This window comes from Oncorhynchus mykiss, chromosome 5 (assembly GCF_057628025.1).
Source record: "Oncorhynchus mykiss isolate SJ-2025 chromosome 5, ASM5762802v1, whole genome shotgun sequence".
NCBI classification, from domain to species: domain Eukaryota; kingdom Metazoa; phylum Chordata; class Actinopteri; order Salmoniformes; family Salmonidae; genus Oncorhynchus; species Oncorhynchus mykiss.
Window position 1 is genome coordinate 62361930 of NC_143026.1, and position 24758 is coordinate 62386687.

General features: G+C 43.0%; 1 protein-coding gene across 1 annotated transcript; it reads right to left on the bottom strand.

The window, feature by feature from the left end:
- On the bottom strand, nt 1-23588 carry LOC110524228 (cortexin-1-like). The gene is made up of 2 exons (XM_090235463.1): nt 23408-23588; nt 1-3567 (listed from the first exon to the last, which is right to left on the bottom strand). Exon 2 carries the CDS (start codon nt 2473-2475, stop codon nt 2206-2208), a length of 270 nt encoding a protein of 89 aa, XP_090091589.1. The 5' UTR covers nt 2476-3567; nt 23408-23588; the 3' UTR covers nt 1-2205.
- Between the last annotated feature and the right edge of the window lie 1170 nt (nt 23589-24758).

Here is a 24758-nt window from a genome sequence, read left to right on the forward strand (position 1 = left end):
TAATGTGGTGAAATGCTTTATTGATTTTACAGGAAGAGTAATACACTCCCACACTGGAAACACAAATTGAAGAAAACCCCATTTTTATTTCAGAAAATTAAACCCTGCGTGGCAAAAACAAAGCAGTTATGAAAAATATCTACTTACAAATCTTAAACGCAAGCAAAGCTGTCTGCTCTGGGTTTAACAACGTTGAAGCTCATTTACTGCATTTTTATAGAATTTTTAAACTAAAATGCTATTTGGAGAACAGCAAAAACAAGTAAAAAATGACCCCAGACATTATCACATTGGTTGCTGTAGCTTCATTCACATACAGTATACAATTAGCCGCTACACATTAACTCAGCGCTGGGTTTAAAAACTATAATTTATTATGTAGAGGGATCTGTTAGCAGAACAAATATTTTATTTAAAAAGGTAAACAAATAAGATTGTTGTTCTTACAGTTTTACATCTAATTTCCTGCAATTCTACACATTTCGCCATGTTAACATGATATCTGGGTGAGAGTGACTAACAAAATCAAATGGCTCCCCCTGGAGGTCAGGGTCCCTAGGCATGGTAATTCGGCCATGATAAGATAACTAGCAAGACTAATTTAGAAATGTAAAACATGTTAACTGACATGGGCTAATTGAGGGACAGATAACGAGTAAAACTGCTGAAGCACAACCAAGTTTAGAAATTGCACCTTGTGTATTCTACTATTTTAACTCAACAGTAAGTTGAGACCCCGAATGAGTTAAAAATAAATAAAAATCTAATTCAAAAATATTGTAGCTATGGCTCTGAGTGAGAAATGCCTCTTGCATGTGTGTAGATCTTTGTTTTGGTCGTACTGTGTGAAGCGCATTGACTAGTTCCAGCAAAGATGTTGGGAAATGCGAGATGTGCGGCAGCTAACATGGCGAGAAACCTCATGCGGTGGAATAAAAGTGGATGTAATATTTTTCAGAATTTTCTGTTTTTCGGAGTACCACCTGCAACTGAACACAGACATTTATAAGAGACGTGTTTCTTCCAAATCGAGACCAAAGAAAATATCGCCAAGTAGAGGCGAGTTGAAAAATTGCTGCCGTGCTTCGTATATGGAAGCATATCATGTTTCGTTGTGTAGCTAGGCTAGCTCAAGAATCACAGACCAAAGACAAAATTGAGAGTGCTACAAATCAGAGAAAACACAGGAAATATTAGCAAAAGGAGACTCCATCCAAACTTTAGTTGGAATACAAAAATAAAGCATTTCTGGTCTAAAAGTCGCAGTTGTAGAGTGCATGTTTTCACTCAGCTTGGCAAGGTGGTTAAAGCTAACAGGGCAACCAAACAACATGTATGTATGTGTACATATATATGATAGATATGGCTTTGTTTCAGTTATACAAACACAAAACACACTACTAATGTTCCTTTGAAGACAAATCACCAGCCTGGGCGGATGCATCTCAACACAGTTGTAATATCTCAACCCAGTCGGAAATCTATGAGGGAAAAATACAATTGATCATTTGTCAGAGGACAATCAATATTAAAAAAAGGTCACAACTGTCAAATATACTGTAACAAATCATAAACTGGGAGGTACAGAAACAGGGGTGATGTAAATATTGAAAGCTACTCTGATATAGCCTATACGTTTCATCTGGAAGGATCTTGTTTGAAATCCCATTGTGTTTGTAATGGCTTTGTCAGCACTCCCCTGCATATTAGCCAATCTACAGGGACTAAAAGATGAGGAGGAAGTGTTGTGAGGGGAAATGCAGCAAATTAAGGCAGCAGTGCACTACATACAACCCCTTTCTACCTCTGGCTCCGAGTTGCAAGTCTAGGTCTCAAATGGTCTAGCCTTGGTAACAGTCTGGGTCTCAAGCAATCCGGTGGTCTGGTTTTGGTGTGGGCCTTGATGGCAGCATATAGTCAAAACGGCTCATCTTTCCTCGGTCTCTGCAGCAGTATGTAGTCAAAGGTCTTGGTCTGGGTGTTGAGGGATCCGGTCTTGACAACTGTGGTCTCTGTTTCTACCGGAGGGCCAGTCAAACTGCCCCCTTTAGACACTACCGGGGTCGTTTTCATTAGGGCACACCGTAGCGAAACGTTGTGCAACGGAAAATGAAAACAACATTTTCTTTTTGGACAAGTTCGGGTAGTCCCTCCCTGTTTCAGTCCCCTTTCTTCCGTTTGGTGCCTAATGAACACGACCCAGGTCTAGACCAGGGCGTAGTCAAACTGCCCCCTCTCTACGCCCTCCTTGTGTTCGGTCCAGGAGGAGGATGGCATGCGGCTGTAGGGGTCCAGCAGGATGCGGAAGCAGCGCACCAGCAGGAAGACAAGGAAGAGCATGAGGAGCCCCACGAAGGCAAAGGCCGTCCTCTGCTCCGCGTCGCCCCCCACCAGAGCAGGGCTGCTGGGGGGCCCAGGGAGGGAGGGCCCAGGGGACAGCAGCAGCTCATAGTCCAGGGTGGGGACATCGCTCATCCTCCAAGCAGCCCGTCGGCAGAACTTACACACAGACTGGATGGTGGGGGGAGCGGGCAAGAGGTGGGCCACAGTCGGGGGTACAACCAGACAGACGGTTGGACAGACTGATGTGTTCTAGTCAGCCTTTGTTTATCCTTTGAGATGTTAGTCTCTTTGAGATGAAGTGTCTACTTCAAGAGAGATTTGGTCTTGATCCCTTCTGACAGGGTGATAGACAAACAGTATGATCAGACCTAGGATCTCTTCCCCTCACAGTGACCCAACCGTAGGCAGTAGAAGACGACAACAGCACGTATTCATCATAACCCTGTCGTATCCATTCACACAGACAGCCGCCCGGACAAATAGGACATGACACTGGCAGCTGCCAGAGTGAATAAACATAGCAGTACAACACAGGGAAGTGTAGTAGTACTCTCCAGTTCTCTCAATGGGGGCTAATAGTGTGCAGATGGGACCCTCATACCCAGGTGTTGTCTGTAGTGGATGGTGATTGCATGAGCTGACAGCAGCATGTGCCTCATGATCAACAAGGCCAATAATATTTGTGAAAACAGTGTCATTTGGAGGGTTGCCTGTGTGTGTGTTTTTAAAATAATAAGAGAGGCTAGAATGCTAATCAAATTACAGGGCGGTCAGTGGATCAATGGCGCTGAATGTGAAAGCAACACGAAGCACGTCGGGCTAGCGTTAGATGCTAGCGTTCGATGCTAGCGTTAGATGCGAAATAAGCATTTTTCTCCAGGGTAGGAACAGTGAGTGGGTTTGATAAGTAGAGCCTCTGTCTATAGCCCTGTGGGTGTCTAACAAGGTAACACTTTCACCATGCAGTCTTCCGATAGAGTGTGTACTTTTAGGATTGAAAACTCCTTTCAAATATAGGGTACAAGAGATTTTGTTAAGTTCTGTGTCCGTCTGTGAATGGATTTGCACAGTCACTGGTTGGGTATGACTGTGTGGAAGAAGAGGACCTCTGAAAGAAGGCTTGGTTCCTTCTGGTGTACCGAGCCAAGCCTTACTCCGGGTCTGTAACCCAACAGTAACTGCTTCTCCTCCGGGTGACTTCACAACTTCCTCCCCTCACACAACCTGAAAGCACATGGACAACACAACAGTCATCATTCCCATTATCACAACTGACTAACATAATGTTGTATCCATTATTTATGATTGTTATGGGGCTTAAAATGATATGGTTAATGCTTGACCAAGAACTTCGTTAGACCATATCCACGACAGAGAACTTTAAAACCCTGCAAAGTCCACTAAATACTCCCATTGTTAGACTAGGGTCAATAAGTAACAATTACATTCTGACATTTCCCAGCTGCTGTAGCGAGTGTTACACTGCTTGATTACAGTGGTATTAGAAGAGCATTAACCATAATGAATACACTCTTGTAAACGTTGATGTCGCAAATGTCACATTCGTACATCAGCGCACTGTTTCAGCAGTTGTTTTTTGCTCAATGAAAAAAAAAGAAAAGTAAAGTGGAATCAAATGGTTTCTCATTAATTATATAAATCACATCTCCAGGACAGCTGGATCGGGTTTCAAATCAGAGGTACAGTACACCAGGCCATTACCAGACCATTCCCACAAACCCCTGCACAATGGCCCCATTCAGTGGAAAGAGAGGTAATTTGGCGCACAGAGAGGTTGGACAGAGCCAGGTTGGAGTACAGTTTTTTGGCATCTTCTACCTCTCCCCTAGCAAGCCGTCCTTGACAAGGTGCTTCACACATAACGCTGACACACTACTGTATCTAGAAAAAAAAGTATGTGTCATTGTACATTGTCACCTGTGCTAATACTAGTCTACACTGTAGACTCGCTCTCTCACTTCCTCTCTCTCCTCTCGACCTCTGAGCCGGAGATGGTGTGCTATTCTATCAGTGTTATTCAATCACCAGCTCCCCAGTGGTCTCCACTCCTGACCCACAGCTCCCTACTGACTCTGGATGGCTGCCTCACCAGCTGTAAGGACTGGCTACATGCATGTTACACACTGAGCATGATGGTCTTTCATTAAAGCACTAAAATTGAGAACAGGAGTGAGGGTACTTTAATATAAATTGAGAACAGGAGTGAGGGTACTTTAATATAAATTGAGAACAGGAGTGAGGGTACTTTAATATAAATTGAGAACAGGAGAGAGGGTACTTTAATATAAATTGAGAACAGGAGAGAGGGTACTTTAATATAAATTGAGAACAGGAGTGAGGGCACTTTAATATAAATTGAGAACAGGAGTGAGGGTACTTTAATATAAATGGAGAACAGGAGTGAGGGTACTTTAATATAAATGGAGAACAGGAGTGAGGGTACTTTAATATAAATGGAGAACAGGAGTGAGGGTACTTTAATATAAATTGAGAACAGGAGTGAGGGTACTTTAATATAAATTGAGAACAGGAGTGAGGGTACTTTAATATAAATTGAGAAGGGGGGGGGTCCCTAGTTCAGGGGCGTGCACATACATCTAAAATGTAATTCCCCCCCCCCCCCCCCCCCCCCCCCCCCCCCCAATACCCAATATAACATATTGGTCAATATTATCAGGCTGATTCAGCATAGTGGCTATAAATAAATAGGCTGAGGGTTGCCCATCTGCATTTACCCTATTGGGCTCATCATTAGCTAGATCACTTAGCCTAATGTTTATAGAGTTATCTTGTTATAGTAACACTGATGACTTGAATGCCCACAAAAAAAAAAGATCCACTGGCACTCAGCCAACCAGGGATCATGCGCTGTGAATATAATCAGAGAGGAAGAGGCTAAGCAAGAGGCCCAAAATCTGTGCACGAAAAATAAGACCAAAGTGAGGCATTTGGATGGGGTTTAATGAGTGTGGAATTTGGTCAACAAAAAAATGAATCGCTAATTTGCTATGTGAGACTTATTTGTTTGAATAAAAGTTTCATAACGGTTTGGTTGCTAGAATGCACTGGTGTGTTTTTCCGCGACTGCATTAAGAATGTTAGGCTACAATGACTGGGCTCGCATTTCTCTCCCCCTGTGCAGCACTCGCAATTTGAATGTGCCTCGAGAGGAATATAATTTTGTAGCATAGACTGCGACAGGCTGAACAATTGAATAAGTCAACTATTACACTATGGGGTTTTCTGATTTTGCTGTTGATTCCTCGTGTTGTTGGTGTCCACATTTAAATTTTCCACAACCAATTGTATTTATTTTTGTTCATTAAAATAACAAAAAGTACCGGGTCTCAGAAACGGCGGGACCCGTGTATGTGTGCGTGTTTGAGCTGGAAACCTTGCAAGGTGACGTCTCCCTCTGACTGTGGGAGATAGTGCTGCCCAGCAGTAGTGGTTATAAATAAATAGGCTGAGGGTTGCCCATCTGCATTTACCCTATTGGGCTCATCATTAGCTAGATCACTTAGCCTAATGTTTATAGAGTTATCTTGTTATAGTAACACTGATGACTTGAATGCCCACAAAAAAAAAAGATCCACTGGCACTCAGCCAACCAGGGATCATGCGCTGTGAATATAATCAGAGAGGAAGAGGCTAAGCAAGAGGCCCAAAATCTGTGCACGAAAAATAAGACCAAAGTGAGGCATTTGGATGGGGTTTAATGAGTGTGGAATTTGGTCAACAAAAAAATGAATCGCTAATTTGCTATGTGAGACTTATTTGTTTGAATAAAAGTTTCATAACGGTTTGGTTGCTAGAATGCACTGGTGTGTTTTTCCGCGACTGCATTAAGAATGTTAGGCTACAATGACTGGGCTCGCATTTCTCTCCCCCTGTGCAGCACTCGCAATTTGAATGTGCCTCGAGAGGAATATAATTTTGTAGCATAGACTGCGACAGGCTGAACAATTGAATAAGTCAACTATTACACTATGGGGTTTTCTGATTTTGCTGTTGATTCCTCGTGTTGTTGGTGTCCACATTTAAATTTTCCACAACCAATTGTATTTATTTTTGTTCATTAAAATAACAAAAAGTACCGGGTCTCAGAAACGGCGGGACCCGTGTATGTGTGCGTGTTTGAGCTGGAAACCTTGCAAGGTGACGTCTCCCTCTGACTGTGGGAGATAGTGCTGCCCAGCAGTAGTGGTTCCCTCTCCACTGACCAGTGCCTGCCCAGCATGGCACAGAGACCAGAGACAGATGGCAGCGCACCACAGGACACACACACAACTATTACATCACAACACAGTACAGGCATGGCGATCAGCCTGACTAGCTGTGAGACTGTCCATCTGCTGCTTCAGAGCCACATGTCCCTCGGCATGGGGGTTCATCACACGTGCACATAAGCCAAACACACACATACACACAATTGAGGCATCTAAATGATTTCCTCTGACACAAATCCAGAATAGAAAAAGGAAGTAGAGAAGTTAGAAAGAGAAAGTAGTAAAGTAAGTAAAAAAGGCATAGCAAACTGACTGCTGGCTGAGAATGTCCCCCCTTGGGGAATGACAACGGGACAGGAAGTACATCTCCCTGCAGTACCTGTGGCTCCTTGCTTTGTGCCTGTGGGTCTGTGTGACAGAGACAGAGTACTTAAGAAACTGGCTGCTGTTCAATAGGCTCGAAATCACCCTGAGACAAACATTTAACTAATCACCTGTCACATGTTCCAGTGAGCAGACTCACCTCCACACAAACAGTGGCAATGGATTCAATCATCCAATCATAGGAAACTTTAACTGGAGTTGCACTGTTCTTTAAAAGGTCATTCCCTAACCCCCAAACTATTGATTTTACTTGGAATTGAACGTTTGCAAGGTTACATTTTAAATTTGGCAAGTGTACAGAGAGACCTAGCACTATCCAAATATACGTTTCTGATATCTAGTAGCTTTGTAAAATCCCAAACTCGTTAGGACTGACCTTGATCGTGTGCTAGAAAGAGGATATCACAAAGCTCTAACCACTCTCTCTTTCACTGAGAGTGGTCAGTCAAAGTGTGTGTAGCCTTCTGTCACCCATGGTGGAACATCTCATCCAGGACAACACTCCTTGGTATCAGATGGATGCAGCAACTGCAACACTGGATTGGCCTGAGGCTGCAGGGGAAACTGCTGCTCTAGACTGTGCTGACCACCCCGTCTCCCATTCCATGTGCCAGAATGCTGCCGTTGGTGAGGACATTCTCACTTTTACTGTTAAGTAGAGGCTGCAAGTTTTACCAACAAAATATAATCTAGCACTCTGGCACCCTGCGAACCATGCCCCATTTTGTATTCTACATGAGTCAAATGTAATGGAGTCCATTGCCCATGTTGTGAATGGCTGCTGTTCATAAAAGGATTTGTACATTGCTAGACATGACCGCCTTGTCAACCTGATAGCCAGCGAGGTGAAACAAGTAGTCTCACCAACAGCACACATGCATAAACATTCTTGTGTAAGTGGAAGCTGGTTTGATGATGTGTTGTCTTGTGGGACAAATACACCAGATTTTGTTGTTGTGGGGGAAGGCCAGGGGGAGGAGCTCCTTCTGGTAGTGGGCTGCTCATTGGACGGCTACATGGTGCAGGCCTTTGCCTAGAAGCTGCTTAAATACCAGCTCCTCGTGGCGCTTGGACAGTCTCGGGTGTAGGTGCAAGCTGGTGGCTCTGATATTTGGCAGTCTTGCAGTGCGTGGCCTCCAGATTCTGGGCCTGAAAAACTAGGACAAAGCAATTGGCTAGGTACTGCTCTGTTTCAGCTGTTGTGGGCAGCCTAGCTGTTTGGAGGAGGTGCTTTCTGTACCCTTGAGTGCCATGCATATATGTTGGGATCAGTGGAAAACTGATTGGATTTGAAAAAATAATTATTGTGTACTTTTTACCCCTTTTTCTCCCCACCTGGTAGTTACAGTCTTGTTCCATCGCTGCAACTCCTGTATGGACTCAGGAGAGGCGAAGGTCGAGAGCCATGCGTTCTGCGAAACACGACCCTGCCAAGTCACACTGCTTGTTTAACCCGGAAGCCAGCCGTACCAATGTGTGAGGAAACACCCTCCAGCTGGCGACCGAAGTCAGCTTGCAGGCGCCCGGCCCACCACAAGAATTCGCTAGAGCGCGATGGGACATGGAAATCCCGGCCGACCAAACCCTCCCCTAACCCGGACGACGGGCCAATTGTGCGCTGCCTCTTGTGGTCCCCCCGGTCACGGCCGGCTGCCTGGGATCAAACCTGGGGCTGTAGTGACACCTCAAGCACAGTGCTTTAGACCACTGCGCCACTCGAGAGGCCCCTTTCAACCAACTTTTAACCTAAATCCAATGGCATGGGGAATTTTGGTTGATTAAACGTTTAATTGCTGTTAGTTGACAACTCAACCAAATGTAAATCAAAAATAGACGTTGAATTGACGTCTGTGTCCAGTGGTCTGAGTGTGTACAGTCACTTAGTGAGTGCAGTGTCAGTCAGTCAGTGGGAAGGAAGCAGGGAGATTGCTCCGCTTATTTTCTTCCTGGTTAGCCATCCCTCCAACCATCACCCTCCATCAGGCTCACCCGCCCGCTCCATTACTCCATGAGGACACTTCCTCTCAGCCCTGCTGCTGGAACGAGTCCTCTGAGAGGTGCAGAGGGGACACAGGCCTCATCACTCTTCATAGAACACACACACACACAACACAAGCACGCACCCCCCCCCCCCCCCCCCCGCACCAATGGTGACAGAGCTCATCAGAGTAAATGAAGAAATAGATAAATGACATCCATTTACCTTACCAGCCCCCGCTCTGCCCTTTCCATGCTCTCTAAGTGTGCACACAGGCGCACACACAACCTGCAGTAACGTGACAGGGCAATATCTTTTCATTAAGTCCAACACCATTACTGTATTATCAAGCCCCGTCTAACTGCAACCCCTAAATACATTCTTCACTTGGCTCAGCAGGAAGAGGGAAACAATAAAAGGCTTGATTTGTCATTATTTATGGCTAGTCTGAGTCCTTTCTGTAATAGTAATTAAAGTTGACGAGAGAGGGGGAGGGTACAGAAAGCGAGAGCAAAGTCAAGAGAAGAAATAAAGAGGAGAGAAACAAAGGTAAAGATAAAGAGACAGGGTACAGAGAGCGAGTGAGAGAGAGAGAGTGAGTGACGGAGAGATAAAAAGAGAGATGGAGCCCCCTCCTGTAAAAATCCTAACGTCCTCCAGTCTCACAGGACTACAGGGAATTAAATAAACACTTTCCAATTCAGTGTTTATAAAGATAAACGTGGAATTGAGAAAAGGGTAGAGGAGTCAGTCAACAAACCTCAGGTTGTTTGCATGAAAAACATACGCTAATACTATACAGAAGAGGCCAGACTGTATGGTCCATGGGAGATCCTATTGATGCTATCCATCATGGCACTTATTAACGTGCTTCTTTGATTTGAGCCATGTCTAGATATACTAGTGTTTGTCCTTTTCCATTCATCACAGCATGAAGGGGACTCTAACTCTGACAGAAAAGCAGTATAGCACCAGGTCACCTTGGGCTCCCAACAACAAAACCAACCAAATTTCAACCGCATCCAGGCCTCACAGCGCCAGTAACCACCAGTCTATATATAAAACACTACACCCTCACCCACCTCTGTTCAAGGGGACTTTAAGAGACAACACAAGACAAGAATTGGCAAAGTGGCATTTCCATTTACACTTAGCATTCCTCTCAGGCCATGGCCCTGGTCTCTCACGGACGCTGTACTTAATGATGCAGGCCGCCATTCAAAACACTGCTGTAATTGAGATCAAGTTAAGCAGATAAACATACAGCTGTTCCATCTTGAAGTGCCTGTTAAGCCCTGCCATCACCTTCTAGTCAGCCTGCCACTTTAATGAGAAGAGTACCAAACTCTTTTTTTGCAGTGTGTATGTTGAGGTGGTGGTGCCGGGGCATAAACAAAAAAAACAAACATTGTAGCGACTAAAAACTAAAGCGAGATGAATTGTATATTCATACATTCTCCAGGCATGTCAACTTACATATATAAAAATGTACTTTTCTCCCATTCGACACTCGTAAATTTGAAGTATAGGCCATTCAGACCTGATGAAACTGTGTCCTTTGGAGATTAGGAATTGTCCATGGCTTCCCTTAAACACATTTATCACCGTGATGCATGACAGGCAGAGGCAGGACAAATCTGCTCTAGACAGGAGCACAAAGGCTCAGCGTTTCCTTTTACAAAGCCCACTCTTATCCCACAGACGCATCATGCAGAATATTTGAAGCACTGACGTGATCAGTCAGTTCAAATTCCTATTAGTGTTTGAAATCAGTTATGAGACAAATGTATTAGAACGTGAACATATGCCCTGCTGGGCTGGTGTTGTGCTAGACAAAGGGTCACCTGGTAAGAGAGGAAAGCAGCACACTTCAACCTAGCTGGGGAGAGGAGGATCCTCTAGTTAAGAACGGCTGCTTCCACTCCAGGATGTTAGTGTAATTCTCCTGATTGTCTGAGCCGTCAGTGTGTGTGTCGCACCGCAGGGAGGCTGTGGCCTTCTATAAAAGAGCCCATGCTGCTGATGAGTAATATCAGTCTTCAGTGTCCCTCAATACTGACAGAGGAAACAGCCTCCTCGCAGAGGGTGGGATGTAGGCAGTACCCATTTAGAAATCTCTCATTGGTACAAACACATAGCCTACAGCACACACACACTTTCGTGGGGTCCTTTCTCTCACTTCATTCTCAGTTTATATTTATCTACATTTCCCTGTGAAAAAGCAGAACAGGACTGTCTCAAAGAACAACAACACCAAGAAAAGACCATCAATGCAACCCTGTGTCCCTACGAGACTGCCAAGGTGAAGGGCAGCCTTAGAACAGCCACTCCACCCACCAGTCACAGAGAATATCACTCAGTCTGGTCAAACCCACCTGAAAACACATCTTTAATTTACATCCCAAATCACACCATGAAATATTCAGCGAGACGAGGGCCATCCAAAGTGGCAGTGAGTGAGGCAGCGTCCGACAGGGCTCGCTCTGGCGGGGCCCCCAGCCACTCATCCCGGACCCCCCACTGTCAGCCGAACTGCCAGACGCGTGTAAGGAACTGAGACCCCACTGAGAAAGAGGTGGACGGAGGCAGGGAGAGATAGGAAGAGCGGAATGCTAATCCCTGTGATTCATGTCTGTATTCATGGAGAAATGCGCACGATAGTCAGTCAGCCAGGCAGACGAACATCAATCAGAGGGATCTGGGAGGGAGCCGGTGGCAGGAATATGGAGATGTCAGCAGTCCCAAAGTCAGAGGACAGCACTTTCCTCCGTTCTGAGTATTCTGACTGTCCCCACAGCGGACCATCGGGGCCCGTGCCAGATCACGGAACATCAACGCATTACATTACACGCTCCGAAGAGCACCAAGGCAAAGAGTCAGCAAAGTCAAAACTTTACTGAAAATGTACAAAAGGTCGGAAAGGTTAGAGAAACTTTAAGGACACAATACATTTCAGTCTGTGAAGACATGCTGACAGATTGGGACCGGATAGTCCACGCCCTCTTTTCTTATCTCTGGCCACAATGTTAAGTCAGTCTTTTAGATGAAATGAAAGGGCAGTTGAGTTAACTAAAAACACAGATTCTCCAGTCAAGCTGATAGCTGGGCTCCACATATACAGGACATGCTGACTGTCCAGATCCCATTCACATTCGAAGGTATAAATTGAGCCCTGAAGAATGGATTAAGCAATAAAGAGTTTGTCCCCACAAAGACATGGATGCATGACGTTGGTAAAGTCAGAGTCAGTAAAACTGATCGCTGGGCTGGGGAGAAATCCTCAAGCCTCAGAATCATATCTATCAAAGAAAAGCAGACCTAACACATTTAGAGAAGAAAGGGAGAGCTTAACAGAAGAACCCTTAACAGTCAGCAGATTCTAGTCCAAGTAGGCAGTTGGCCACCACACAAAGACAGGTTTAATACTGGAGGTCTGGCTCGGTGTGGGAGGCTAAAGGGCTATCTTAAATAGTGCTCCACACTCTCAGATGAAGAGAGGAGATCATAAAACCCGGGCCAGTGTCAATTATCAAATGGCTCCAGAATATAGGGACGATGAATATTTGAAGAGAGATCTTCGGCAGGAAATCAAACCGAGGAGGATGGTAATACAATGCAACACAATTCAGAGGAGGCCCTTAGGTCTCTCACAAACAGCACAGATTTCCTAAGCTCAAATTGCTCTGACTCCAGGTGTCGAGGAGGCAATAGATGTCCGTTCTGTATGCACAGCGGTGATAGCCCATTGCTCTTCCCTGTGTGTGTGTGTGTGTGTGTGGCCGCTGGCCCTGCTGTAACATCGACTGGGCTGTAGTGGAGCGGGTCAAAAGTTTGAAGTTCTTTGGTGTCCACATCACCCACGAACTATCTTGGTCCAAACATACCAAGACTGTCGTGAAGAGGGCACAACAAAACCTTTTCCCCCCTCGGGAGACTGAAAAGATTTGGCATGGGTCCTCAGATCCTCAAAAGGTACTACAGCTGCACCATCGAGAGCATCCTGACCGGTTGCATCACCGCCTGGTATGGCAACTGCTTGGTATCTGACTGTCATGCTCTACAGAGGGAAGTGCGTACGGTCTAGTACATCACTGGGGCCAAGCTTCCTGCCATCCAGGACCTATATACTAGGCGGTGTCAGAGGGAAGCCCATAAAATTGTCAGAGACTCCAGTCACCCAAGTTATAGACTGTTCCCTGCTACCGCACTGCTGCTACTCAGTGTTTATTATCTATGCCTAGTCACTTCACCCCTACCTACAAGGTACAAATTACTTCAACTAACCTGTACCCCCGTACACTGACTCGGTACCGGTACCCCCTGTATATAGCCTCGCTATTGTGCTACTATTTATTATTATTTTTTACTTTAGTTTCTTTGGTAAATATTTTCTTAACTCTTCTTGAACTGCACTGTTGGTTAAGGGCCTGTAAGTAAGCATTTCACGGTAAGGTCTACACTTGTTGTAGTCGGCACATGTGACAAATAAAGTTTGATTTGATCCAATAACACACATATAGATGGAGGACAATATAAAAGATAAGCAGCTGCTCCTGGTGTTTCTTATTAACATCAGTTATGAACCAGGCAAAGAGCAGGACATAATGAGGATCAAATGAAACATGTAGTCCAGGAGTATTCACACCAGTGAGACTGCAGGGGGTCCACGGGAATATACACACACACACACTACCAGTCAAAAGTTTGGACACCCCTACTCATTCAAGGGTTTTTGTTTCTTTTTTTTACTATTTTCTACACTGTAGAATAGAGAAGACATCAAAACTATGAAATAACATAAGGGATCATGTAGTAACCCCCCAAAAAAGTTAAACAAATCAAAATATAAATGTTAGATTCTTTAAAGTAGCCACCCTTTGCCTTGATGATAGCTTCGCACACTCTTGGCATTCTCTCAACCAGCCTTGCCTGGAATGCTTTTCTTTCACGCTGCGGTCCAACTCATCCCAAACCAGCTAAATTGGGTTGAGGTTGGGTAATTGTGGAGGCCAGGTCATATTTTGAGTGTATTTTTTATTTAACCGGCTAAACAAGTACTCTTAGTGAAAATGTGTTTAGACTTAGCCTAGAACTGTATTTTAGAGTTGACAAAATAATGAAAAACTATTGACCAAATCTATTCATTTTAAAATGTTGATTATGTCTCCTTGCCATTATCATTCACCTGATAAGACAAAACATGTTAAAAAATAAAGAAGTATTTAAGTATGATGGGTCGCCGGGTTTCCCGGGAGGGGGGTCCCTGGGTAAGAAAAGGTTGAAGATCACTGATTTAGTCTGATTGGCAGTTTTAAATGTTGGCTTGACTGTGTCTAACCAATCACACACACCTAATAGTTAAGCAGGTGGGTTATTTTGAATGCACCATTGGGGGTTAGAATAGAAATATCAAAAACAAATATGCTAATTAAATTCAGAAAACTTTATTTTTAATCCTGCTAATGTAGCTCTCGCTTGTTTGACTTCTTTACACTAATTGTATGGGTTGGGAGCAAGGCCCCAGGGTTCCAGTCAAGAAGCACACTTTCCACTGTGCTCAGGACACTTTCGGTATTGCAGTTTAACTGAAGTCGAGCCAGGCTAAAAAGACAATTTCATTTTCACCCTTGTGCCAAAAAATATCCATAGAATTATTCAAGTAATAGTCTTGAAGGCAATTTCTTTTCCATCACTCACAGCCAAAGATATTAACTCGCACTGCTCCAGAGCACTACTGCACAGGCATTATCGTCTCTGTAAAGCAGATGGCAACCACCACGAAACGGCGTACGATTACGTTGGATACGGTCTACAATTCATGTACTACTAAAGATAAGAACCAGAAGGGAAGTGGGACATATTTTACCTTTGACGTTTGTGAACAGAGAATCTTGACCGGTTTTGTACCCCCGGCAAGGCACCAGTGCGAACTGCCATCTTCTACAAACTACTTTGTCATCTACCGCTTTTACAATGATCATCGTCCTCTATAGAGGGACATTTGACTGGGACATCGCGGTTGGAACTGAACCGAAGACAATTGAGTGCACTCACACCATTTGTATGTCTCAAAATCGGTTTACACGTTGTCAAGGAAGGCAGTCACATGTGTTGCAAAGCAGAGGATCACTGGAGGAAGCTAAGCTGTTAGCATCACACGGACACCTGTTACACTTTCAGTATTCTTCCTTCAGTAAATATTACAAAATGTTTTTCCTTGCTTATTCGATGACATTGCTTAGATACCAGTCTCCTTTCAAACCAAAATAGACCGCATGCACATCATGCATAGGAACTGTTACACGAACACACTCACTGTCATACAATTTCATGGCACTTTGGTATTTGGTCCACCTCACATAGAAGGCTGCAAGTTATTCCATGGTTCACCTTGATTTGTTTGAAAACTTTATTTTCTGTGAGTGCACTCACTGTTCCCGATCAGTAAAGTTTCATTATATTCTTGTTAGATGATGTATAGCAGAAATATGGCCTCTCTGAGAGTAGCATGGCTGGACATTGTAATCCAGATGAAGTGTGTTCACTGTAGCTTCTGATGGGATTATACCCTGTGTTTAAAATCCAAAATAGATCCCTCTAACTACTATTATCTCATCAGGCTCATGACATGAGTGATATTAAATCATGTTTGACACAAAACAATGATATATCGTTTTGTTATGGTCCAAGAAAGCATACAAATGCCTTTTCACATAATGAAAAAAAACGAAATAATCTTAAAAGCAATGTATAAACAATTGCACATTAGTATCATAAATCATAACTGACAGTAACATTTTTTTGCTGAATAATATTGTGCCAAAACAGTATTCCCAATATTCTGCTTCAGTCAGAGCATTCACAGAAACATTTTATTGCTGCACTTTGGCAAAGGTACTATAATTAGCTAATTCCCAGCTAGCACATATCATTCTGAGAACCATATGTTTCTTAGAGATTGGTGAGAATGTGGTCGTTCTATGGTTATTTTGCATACAACACCCTGTTAATTCAGGTCTGTTAACCGCTGATCACGTCTCAGTCCGAGGCATGTAACACTTAGCATGTCATGCTTGTTTACATGTAACCGAAGTGAAATGGCTAGCGAGTTAGCGGTGGTGCGCGCTAATAGCGTTTCAATCGGTGACGTCACTCACTTTGAGACCTTGAAGTAGTGGTTCCCCTTGCTCTGCAAGGGCCGCGGATTTTGTGGAGCGATGGGTAACGATGCTTCGTAGGGGACTGTTGTCTGTGTGCAGAGGGTCCCTGGTTCGAGCCCGGGTATGGACGATGGGACGGACCCACTAATTGACCACTCCTAAGTGCTTGTTTCCTTTGAAATGGGGTCTGTTTGAATAGACTAAAATGAACAGCTTTGTATGTGTAAACAAACATGGCATGCTACCTAATATGTTTACATCTCATATGTATACGTATATACTGTACTCTATATCATCTACTGCATCTTTATGTAATACATCTATCCACTTTGTTTACATACTCATCTCACATGCGGTCTATGGTATGCGGTCTATGATACCACATGCGGTCAATACCATATACTGTATCTTGCCTATGCCGCTCTGTACCATCACTCATTCATATATCTTTATGTACATATTCTTTATCCCCTTACACTTGTGTCTATAAGGTAGTAGTTTTGGAATTGTTAGCTAGATTACTTGTTGGTTATTACTGCATTGTCGGAACTAGAAGCACAAGCATTTCGCTACACTCGCATTAACATCTGCTAACCATGTGTATGTGACAAATAACACTTCAAATCAAATTTTACATGTACGTGGTCAGCAGTTAATAGACCTGAATTAACAGGGTGGAATGATGAGACTGAGAAAAGTTAGTGTTCAGTATCAGTTCTCTTTTGTTCATTTTTTTGTCTAAATCAATCATCAAGTATACATTACAACTGCATTGTAGTGTTAAAGTATTTTTCACATTCCATATTGTGTATCAAAATAAAGGTCTCCAATTCAAAAAGCCATCTCCATACATCTACACATTCACATTTTACCTTTCACTAATAGTCAAATGAATATAACCTGAGGCTATTCAATCAGTGTAGCATTCAGCATAAAAAGCTATTTGGAATGTCAAACCATAAAGTTGTACCAGAAAAGGCTACATCACATTATATAGAGCTCACTGTACTAGCAGTGTCAATTCCCATAACGTTACAAATCACTGGAGCCCTGTGCTAAACAATGCTAGAAACATTACATTCTAAACTATCAATATTCGAGGTCACAATTGCTGAAACCCAATAGCGTAGAGCTAGCTAGTGCTTAGCAAAGCTACATTTGGTTAGAATAAAGTTAGCGAACTTTTAAATGCTATTTTGAATGCTAATACAAACACATTCTATCGACAAATTGCATATGTACAAATATTACCTGAAGTAAACAGAGCCTTTGTTCATAGAAAAGAAAACAAATAGGAGCTAAAAACATTGTTGAAAAAGTCAAACATTTCAGACACCATCTTGTTGCCTTTGCTTGCATGTAAACCATTAGCAACCATTGCTTAACGAGGAAAATACAAACCACCCAATTAAAACTCCCTTCAAACATCTCCAAAATCTTGGACTATGTAGTTAACCATGATATCTCAATATTTCAGGACTCATATTGTACTTTTACACATTTACATTCCTAAATGATAAGAGAAAGTTAGTGTTCAGTATCAGGCATTTTCCAAGACTGAAGAAACATCCAAGACCTCACGATCCCACTAACACTCCCCATTGACATCACAGCTCCCACTAGTGGTGGTAACCATATACATTACCTTCAACGCAAATACCTGGGAGACCTAGAAAATTAAAGGGATGGCGCCATAAAATAAATAAAATGCCAAAACCTGACATTTAACCCTTATTTACATGTCATTGGTATGTATAAGTGCTTCACTTTAAATTCTTTCCTATTAATATGGCAAGGCACTAGTGTGGGGTAGGGTAGTGTTTGGTAAGGCTGTGGAATGTCATACATTGGAATTCCCCAGACTGTCATAGGTGGCACCCCAAAAACCTCTACAGTGTTGATTGCAGTGTGTGACTAGAAGGATGGCTGACCTAGCGTGTGCTAAGAAGCATCTGTGCAGGCCTTCTCACGTGTGGGCCTCCTAGCCTGTCCAACCTGCGTCAACTAGTGGGGGGTTTACTAGGAGTCTTTCCTCTTGCACAGGTGTTCTTCGTACAGGTATTCTTTGTCCATATCCATCTATGTCTGACCGTGCTGGTTCAGTGGGTAAGTATTCCTCTTCTTGTTCTCCTCCTTTCAACTCTTCTGGTCTTTGGATTTCTCTTTCAGGTGCAATAACTCTGGTAGGTACAGCGTCTTGTGTGGGTCCTACACGTGCTGGGTTCCTCGGAGTATCATAGATTGTCTGTTCTTTGCTATTTTCTTACAGGTATTATCAGCCAGGCATGTGCTCCTGTGCTTTCGTCATCCGAGTCTTGTATCATTGTTTTGGGTCAGCTCTTCCTTTTCTCCTTAGGTGGGTTTGTCTGTGCAGGCTGCGGCGGTAAGCCTGCAGGTAAGTCATTGACTAGGTGCAGGAGATTGCGGTGGAAGATAAAGGTCTTGTTCCCACCCATCTTTAGACAGAGTTTGTACACTGGATTGTAACTCAATTGCTCTTTAACTACATATATTGTCTTTTCCCAGTATGACCTCAACTTTCCAGGTCCACCTCTCTCACTTAGGTTTCGTACAAGGACTGTAGCCGGTGTGCGTTCTCAGCATCTGAAGTAGGGTCCTATCGAATATTTCAGCCAAGTTGCCCTGAGGGTGATAGGGAGATGTCCTTGAGTGAACCACTCCAGTCATTTGCTGCAGTGTTTTGAAGAACTTGTTTTCAAACTCTCAACTTTGATCTTGGTGTAACTAGGAGTGGAACCTTGGGATCAAGTCATTGAATATCATTTCAGCTACTGTTCTTCCGGATTTGTTCTTGGTCGGATACGCTTGTGCGAATCTTGTGAAATGGTTGATGACTACCAGGATGTAATCAAAGCCACCTTTGCTGGCCTCCAGATGCATGTAGTCGATAGAGACTAGCTCTAGTGGTGAACTTGTGGTAGATATTGCCAGTTGGTGCTCGTTCATGTGTGACTGGCTTCTTTTGCCTGATACAGCGCCAATGTCTCTCTTCCAACATGAACCATGTCATCATTAACATGTTGTTTCAAGACCATTTGCTTGTACAGGCCTGGTAAGACTAGCTCATGACTTTGACTGGTTCTCCGGTACAGGAGACCATTGTCAATGCGTAGTTTTCCCCATTCATGCATCAGTTTCTTGGTAGCAGCAAGCCCCTTGTCAGAGGCATCAGTGTGGTGCATGAAGGCAAGTCAAAGTTGAGGCAGGCTAAGACAGGCGGACTGGCTAACGTGTCGATCAGTCTCCCAAGGGTGCTTTAGTCCATTCCACTGGAGAACTTTGACTTCATCCACTTCAAGCTTGGCACTGTGGGTGGGTCGTCTTGTGATGGAAGGTTTGGCCCAACCTACCCTGTCTCTCACTTTCATTGCTTGTTATTTTGATTACATACCTCAGTAATGCCTTATCTGATAGGGTAATAAGAGAGGAGGGGTCTTAATTCTGCCACAACCCCATTTTCATATCAGGCGGCCTCACCTAGTTTGGGAATGGCTGCTCTAGTGTCACGAGACTAACCAGGAACGGCACCTGTATTGACAGATCTGGATCACCGTTGCCCAGGCGGTCCATCCTAATCTCGGCGTGCTGCTCTTTTCTCCTAAGTGAGACCGAAACAAATGTTTCAGCTCAGCAACAATCCTTTCATTCTTATGTATTAGCATGTCTTTAAAGTTCTGGTTTGATGATGCAGAAGATGCCTGTGATGATTTCAGCTTTACTGTGTTTTAATTTGAACCCTTCTTATTTGTTTACATATGCAGTTGTAACTAATGTATGACCTCAACTTTCCAGGCCCCCCCACATCTTGCGCTGCAGATATGGTAGGTCTCTGATGGCGACCATGCCATCAGCTGTGAGGTGTGTTGCATGGTCTGTGCTCAGGATTTTAGACAAGCTGCTAAATTCCTTTACAGTAGGTGGTTTGTCTGGTGTGGGTGTGGCAGGTGTTACTTAACTCCTTCAGTGTATTCTGCCTAGCTCCTTATAACTGGTCAAAATCCACTGATACTCAGACTCTTGTATTTCAGTATCAGCAGTAGCTCCATTAGCGGATATATCTGGTCACTGGACTACCTTCACATCCTGGACTACCTTCATAACCTCGTCAATAGCATCCTTTATAAAACAGTAACTGAGCCATACCCCTATCCTGTAGCTCAAGCAGGGTCTTGCAACACATGAATTCACACACAAGGTTGTCAAAACAACCTTCCTCATTAGACTTGTTTAACTTAGCTGGGTCTAGCTCTGCTACCACATCAGGTAGGACTTTCAACTGGAAAACTTAAATGAGATGCCAGTGTAGGCAACCTTTTCTTAATGGCCCAGATCCTTTTTGTCATTGGACATGATGCACGCTTCCAAACACTTAAGATACATAGTGCTGCACTCCTCTCAGTCAGGATCCCCTTTCATGAGTCGCCCACTTGTAGCCCTCTCGCTCTGGTCAAGCGTCATGCTGTCTCTGGTTCATAAATCTATGGATCAGATACCTCCAGCAGGTGGCGCCAATCCCAGACGAGCCTGAAAATCTGTTACACCACTCGGACAGACGTGGTCAGCAGAGACTTGAATCAACAGGGTGGAAAGATGAGAGGTTAGTAGTTTTCAGTAGCAGGCATTCTCCAAGATTTTTTAAATGTTTGTTTTTTTTGCATCTTTCTTTTCGGTTTGTCAAGTACACATTACAACTGCATTGTAGTATTCTAAAAGCTACCTCCATACATTCACATTTTACCTTTCACTAATAGTCAAATGAATCATGCAGATAACCTGAGGCTAATAAATCAGTATAGTATTCAGCTATTTCATGTAAAACAATCCAATTGTACCATAAAAGGCTACATTACATTATATAGAGAGCACAGTACTAGCAGTGTCAAATACTAGCAGTGTCAAATCCCATAAAGCTACAAATGACTGGAGGCCTGTGCTAAACAATGCTAGAAACATTACAGTCTAAATCATCAACACGTGAGCTAACAATAGCTGAAACCGAATAGCCTAGAGCTAGCTAGTGCTTAGCAAATCTAAATTCAGGTAACATAAAGTTAGCAAACTGTTAAATGCTATTTTCTTAACAATAAAAACACTTTCCACACATTCTATCGTCACATTGCATATGTACATATTACCTGAAGTAAACTGTGACTTTGTTCATAGAAAATAAATCAAATAGCAAGATTGTTTGTACTTTTGCAAACAGTTTGGATGCCATCTTGTTCCCTTTGCTTACATGTAAACCATTACCAAACCTAGCGTACCTCCATTACCTATAATGGGGAAAATACAAACAATTTTTTTCACTCGGTTAAAACTCCTTTCAATTACCTTCAAACATCAAACTCATGGACTATGTAGTTAAGCATGCCATCTTCTTATTTTGTGAGTCATATTGTACTTATGCACATTACATACCTGAATTAACAGGGTTGAATGATGAGTCGGAAAAAAGTTTGCCTGATAGTGAACACTGCTTTCTCCAAGATAGAAGAAACATCCAAGACCTCACGATCCCACTAACGCTCCCCATTGTCACAGCTCCCCCTAGTGGTGGTAACCATATACATTACCTTCAACGCAAATACCTGGGAGACCGAGAAAATTAAACAAGGGGTGGCTCCATAAAAATGAAATAAAGACAAAAATATGACCATAAATATTTGTGTGTGTCACACTAGCTTCATCCTGGTGGCACAGTGGACAGAAGATAATCGGTTTGAATCTCACTGATGCCATGTCACAATACAAAATAAGAGTTTGCATGATTAATGTCTAAGGAAATGAATTTCCATGTGTCCTATCTGTGCTTGGAGTTTTAAAAAAGTTAACCAAAAATAAGCTAGCAGGATTATTAAAAGGCTCATTGAAACAATAAGTAAATTCCCTTTTCAGAGCATTAATAAGACCTCCCAGGAAAATTTTCAAGGAACCAGAGTAAAACGTTCTCAGAACCTCCCTGCAACCTAAAAATACATGTTCCCAGAAAAGGACACATTTTCAAATCTGTTCTCAGAAGTTTTTACCATTCAGGAAAAGTATGGCTTTGTTCCCACAACCAATGTGAAACCAAAAACATACATTCCCACAACTTCCAAGGAACCAAATGTACTAGCTGGGTTATGTCTTGGCATTTGTTGAATTTATATATTCTGTAGTCAACTATATACAATTGAGAAAGACATTGAGGCAACTCAGCAGAACATACTTTATGTTTGCATTAGTTTGGTAGAGCTAAACAGCTGACTATATGGCTGCGAAGTCTACACTACTGTAAAATACTGATCAAATATAGCTTTTTTTTATCTGTAAAATGTTTTGTATTCTTTTACAATACAGGGACACTTATTGACACCAACAAACTTAACACCAACAACTTAAAATAGGTTACTAAAATGATTCAAATCCCGTTTAAAGGCAAATGCAGTTTAGAGGTATTGATACTGACTTTAGGACCATGCGGACTCCTGAGACAGGAGGTTAGGCTCGTTCAATGGATGCAGCCGCATGGAACAGCACTTTTTTTTTTCTCAAAACAGTGCAAAGGTAAAGTTGGCTGTAATACAGATGTAGGATTAGTTTGCTACAGCAGGAAAATAATCATACAGAAACAGGAAATGTGAATTAAAATTAAACAATTTCGTTAGGGCAAATCAAATTTGAAATTACAAACTTTACAAGCCTTTCTAAAACTCATTTACATTACAAGTTTGCATTTCCTGCTTTGCAGCAATATTCTCAAACAAAATTAAGATCCTACATCTGTAGATGGCTTTGGCTAGGTAACTGCCGTTTGGTTTAACAATGACAAAACTAAACTCGAGTTTTAATCATGGTGCTGTGCTAGTGCGTAGCAGCTAATTCTTGTATGACATGTTAGTAGAATGGTAAATCCCCTATTTGACTGAGGCGAACGAAGCTACAGCAACAAGGTGATAATGGCTGGAGTCAATTTTGCTTGTTTTTTTGCAGTTCTCCAAATTGCATTTGAGTTTTTAAATTGTGAAAAAATGCAATAAATGAGCTTCAATTTGACACACCAGACCGCAGGTTTAGCTGAAATGACGCCCCTGCTTATTGACATGCAATGTATTTAAAAGCCCCTGTGCCTTACATATATTTTCCACATTACTACAGTATTTCCAAAGTCACTTCGAAAACGCAGATTGACATAACTACTTTCACATGCGCCTCAAAACCTATGCCAGCCTGTCAAAAACAATGTCACGTCTAATGTTTTTCAAAACTGTAGGCTAATAGTGTTAACAAACCTGAGTTCTTGAGAGGTGACAAGTCTTTATCCTTTACAAGAGTCCGGTTTGGTCCAACTTCGTGCGCTGTGAGGTTCGCTCGTCCCAAAAGCATGTGTGCTTTGCTGCCTGGGGACGACTATATGATATGAGGGCTGTTTTTGCGCGAGACTCTTAAAGCACCCCACCCACTTCCCTTTCTGGAGACAGTCATCCAATCAGGAAAAAATACAACATCACATAACACAGTAACACAAATGATAGTAGCCTACTGTAATATTATTTGTGTCATACCTTTTGTACATTATTAATGTATACAAGTGTGAGGACAATGCATGTTTTTCATTCCATGGGGCACACAAATGCCATCATCTGCGTTCCTTTGACACCTCATAAGGCTTCAAGATACTGTGGTGAAATTCAGGCACTTAACCCTTACCCCTTTTAGGGTCTAAAATATGAATGTTAATCCAGCCCTCTATTTTTAGGGCTCCCCCATCAGTCATTGTGTAATTTCAACACTGCATCATACTGCCCTATAAAACTGATGGGACTCCATACCTCCCACCTGTCTACTGTCTACTCACCTTTGACTCTGTTCATCTGCCCTCTGCCACATGGCAGCCCAAAGCTCATTCTGATATTAACCCCTAGTCCTCCAGACTATTCATTTTATTTTTGTCTAGCCCTTATCCCCAAATGTTCCTTATAAATCTCTAAATCTGATAATAACGAATGAGTAGCCTGCTAGTGTGCTGAGTTGAGTTTCTACTATGTTTGTTGGGCTCTGACTGGACCATAAGATGAGCGAGAGTATCAGTTACAGTGAAGTCAATACTCATCTACAGTCTCTGCTGTGTCTCTGCCAGATCTCACCTCACCACCACCCCTGTTCCTCTTTCACCTCCAAACATGCCTCCTCCAGCCTGACCATCCATCCTTTCCCCTCTCTGCTTCTCCATCCATCCCCAGTCCCAGGACCTTTCTCCCAGGCTTCGGTCCATGGGAGGTGGCAGCTGGCCCAACTGTGCCACCTGCTGCCATCCTCTGGTCACTGCCAGGCTTCAGCAGTGCAAGCCAAAGCGCTTAGCCAATGCCCCCTCTGATGGATCAGATGAGCGAGGTGAGGGCAGAGCCACAGAGTCGTTACAGACGGGTCCTGTATTCCGGACGCCCACGATTAGATTTACTACAGCACTACTCCTGCTTGCTACCTTCCACCATTTGGCTGGCAAAGGGACACAATCTGTTTTTTTTTTTGGTTTCGTTTCCATGATCAACTCTGTTCCCTGAATTACAAACACAGTCAGTTTAACTTCAATGGATGCCAAATAATTTCAGAACAATGTCAAGTATACCCTGTTGGTTCATT

Bases quoted from the DNA above. Each gene is read 5' to 3' on its own strand.
- LOC110524228 (XM_090235463.1), bottom strand. From the start codon at position 2,475: ATGAGCGATGTCCCCACCCTGGACTATGAGCTGCTGCTGTCCCCTGGG.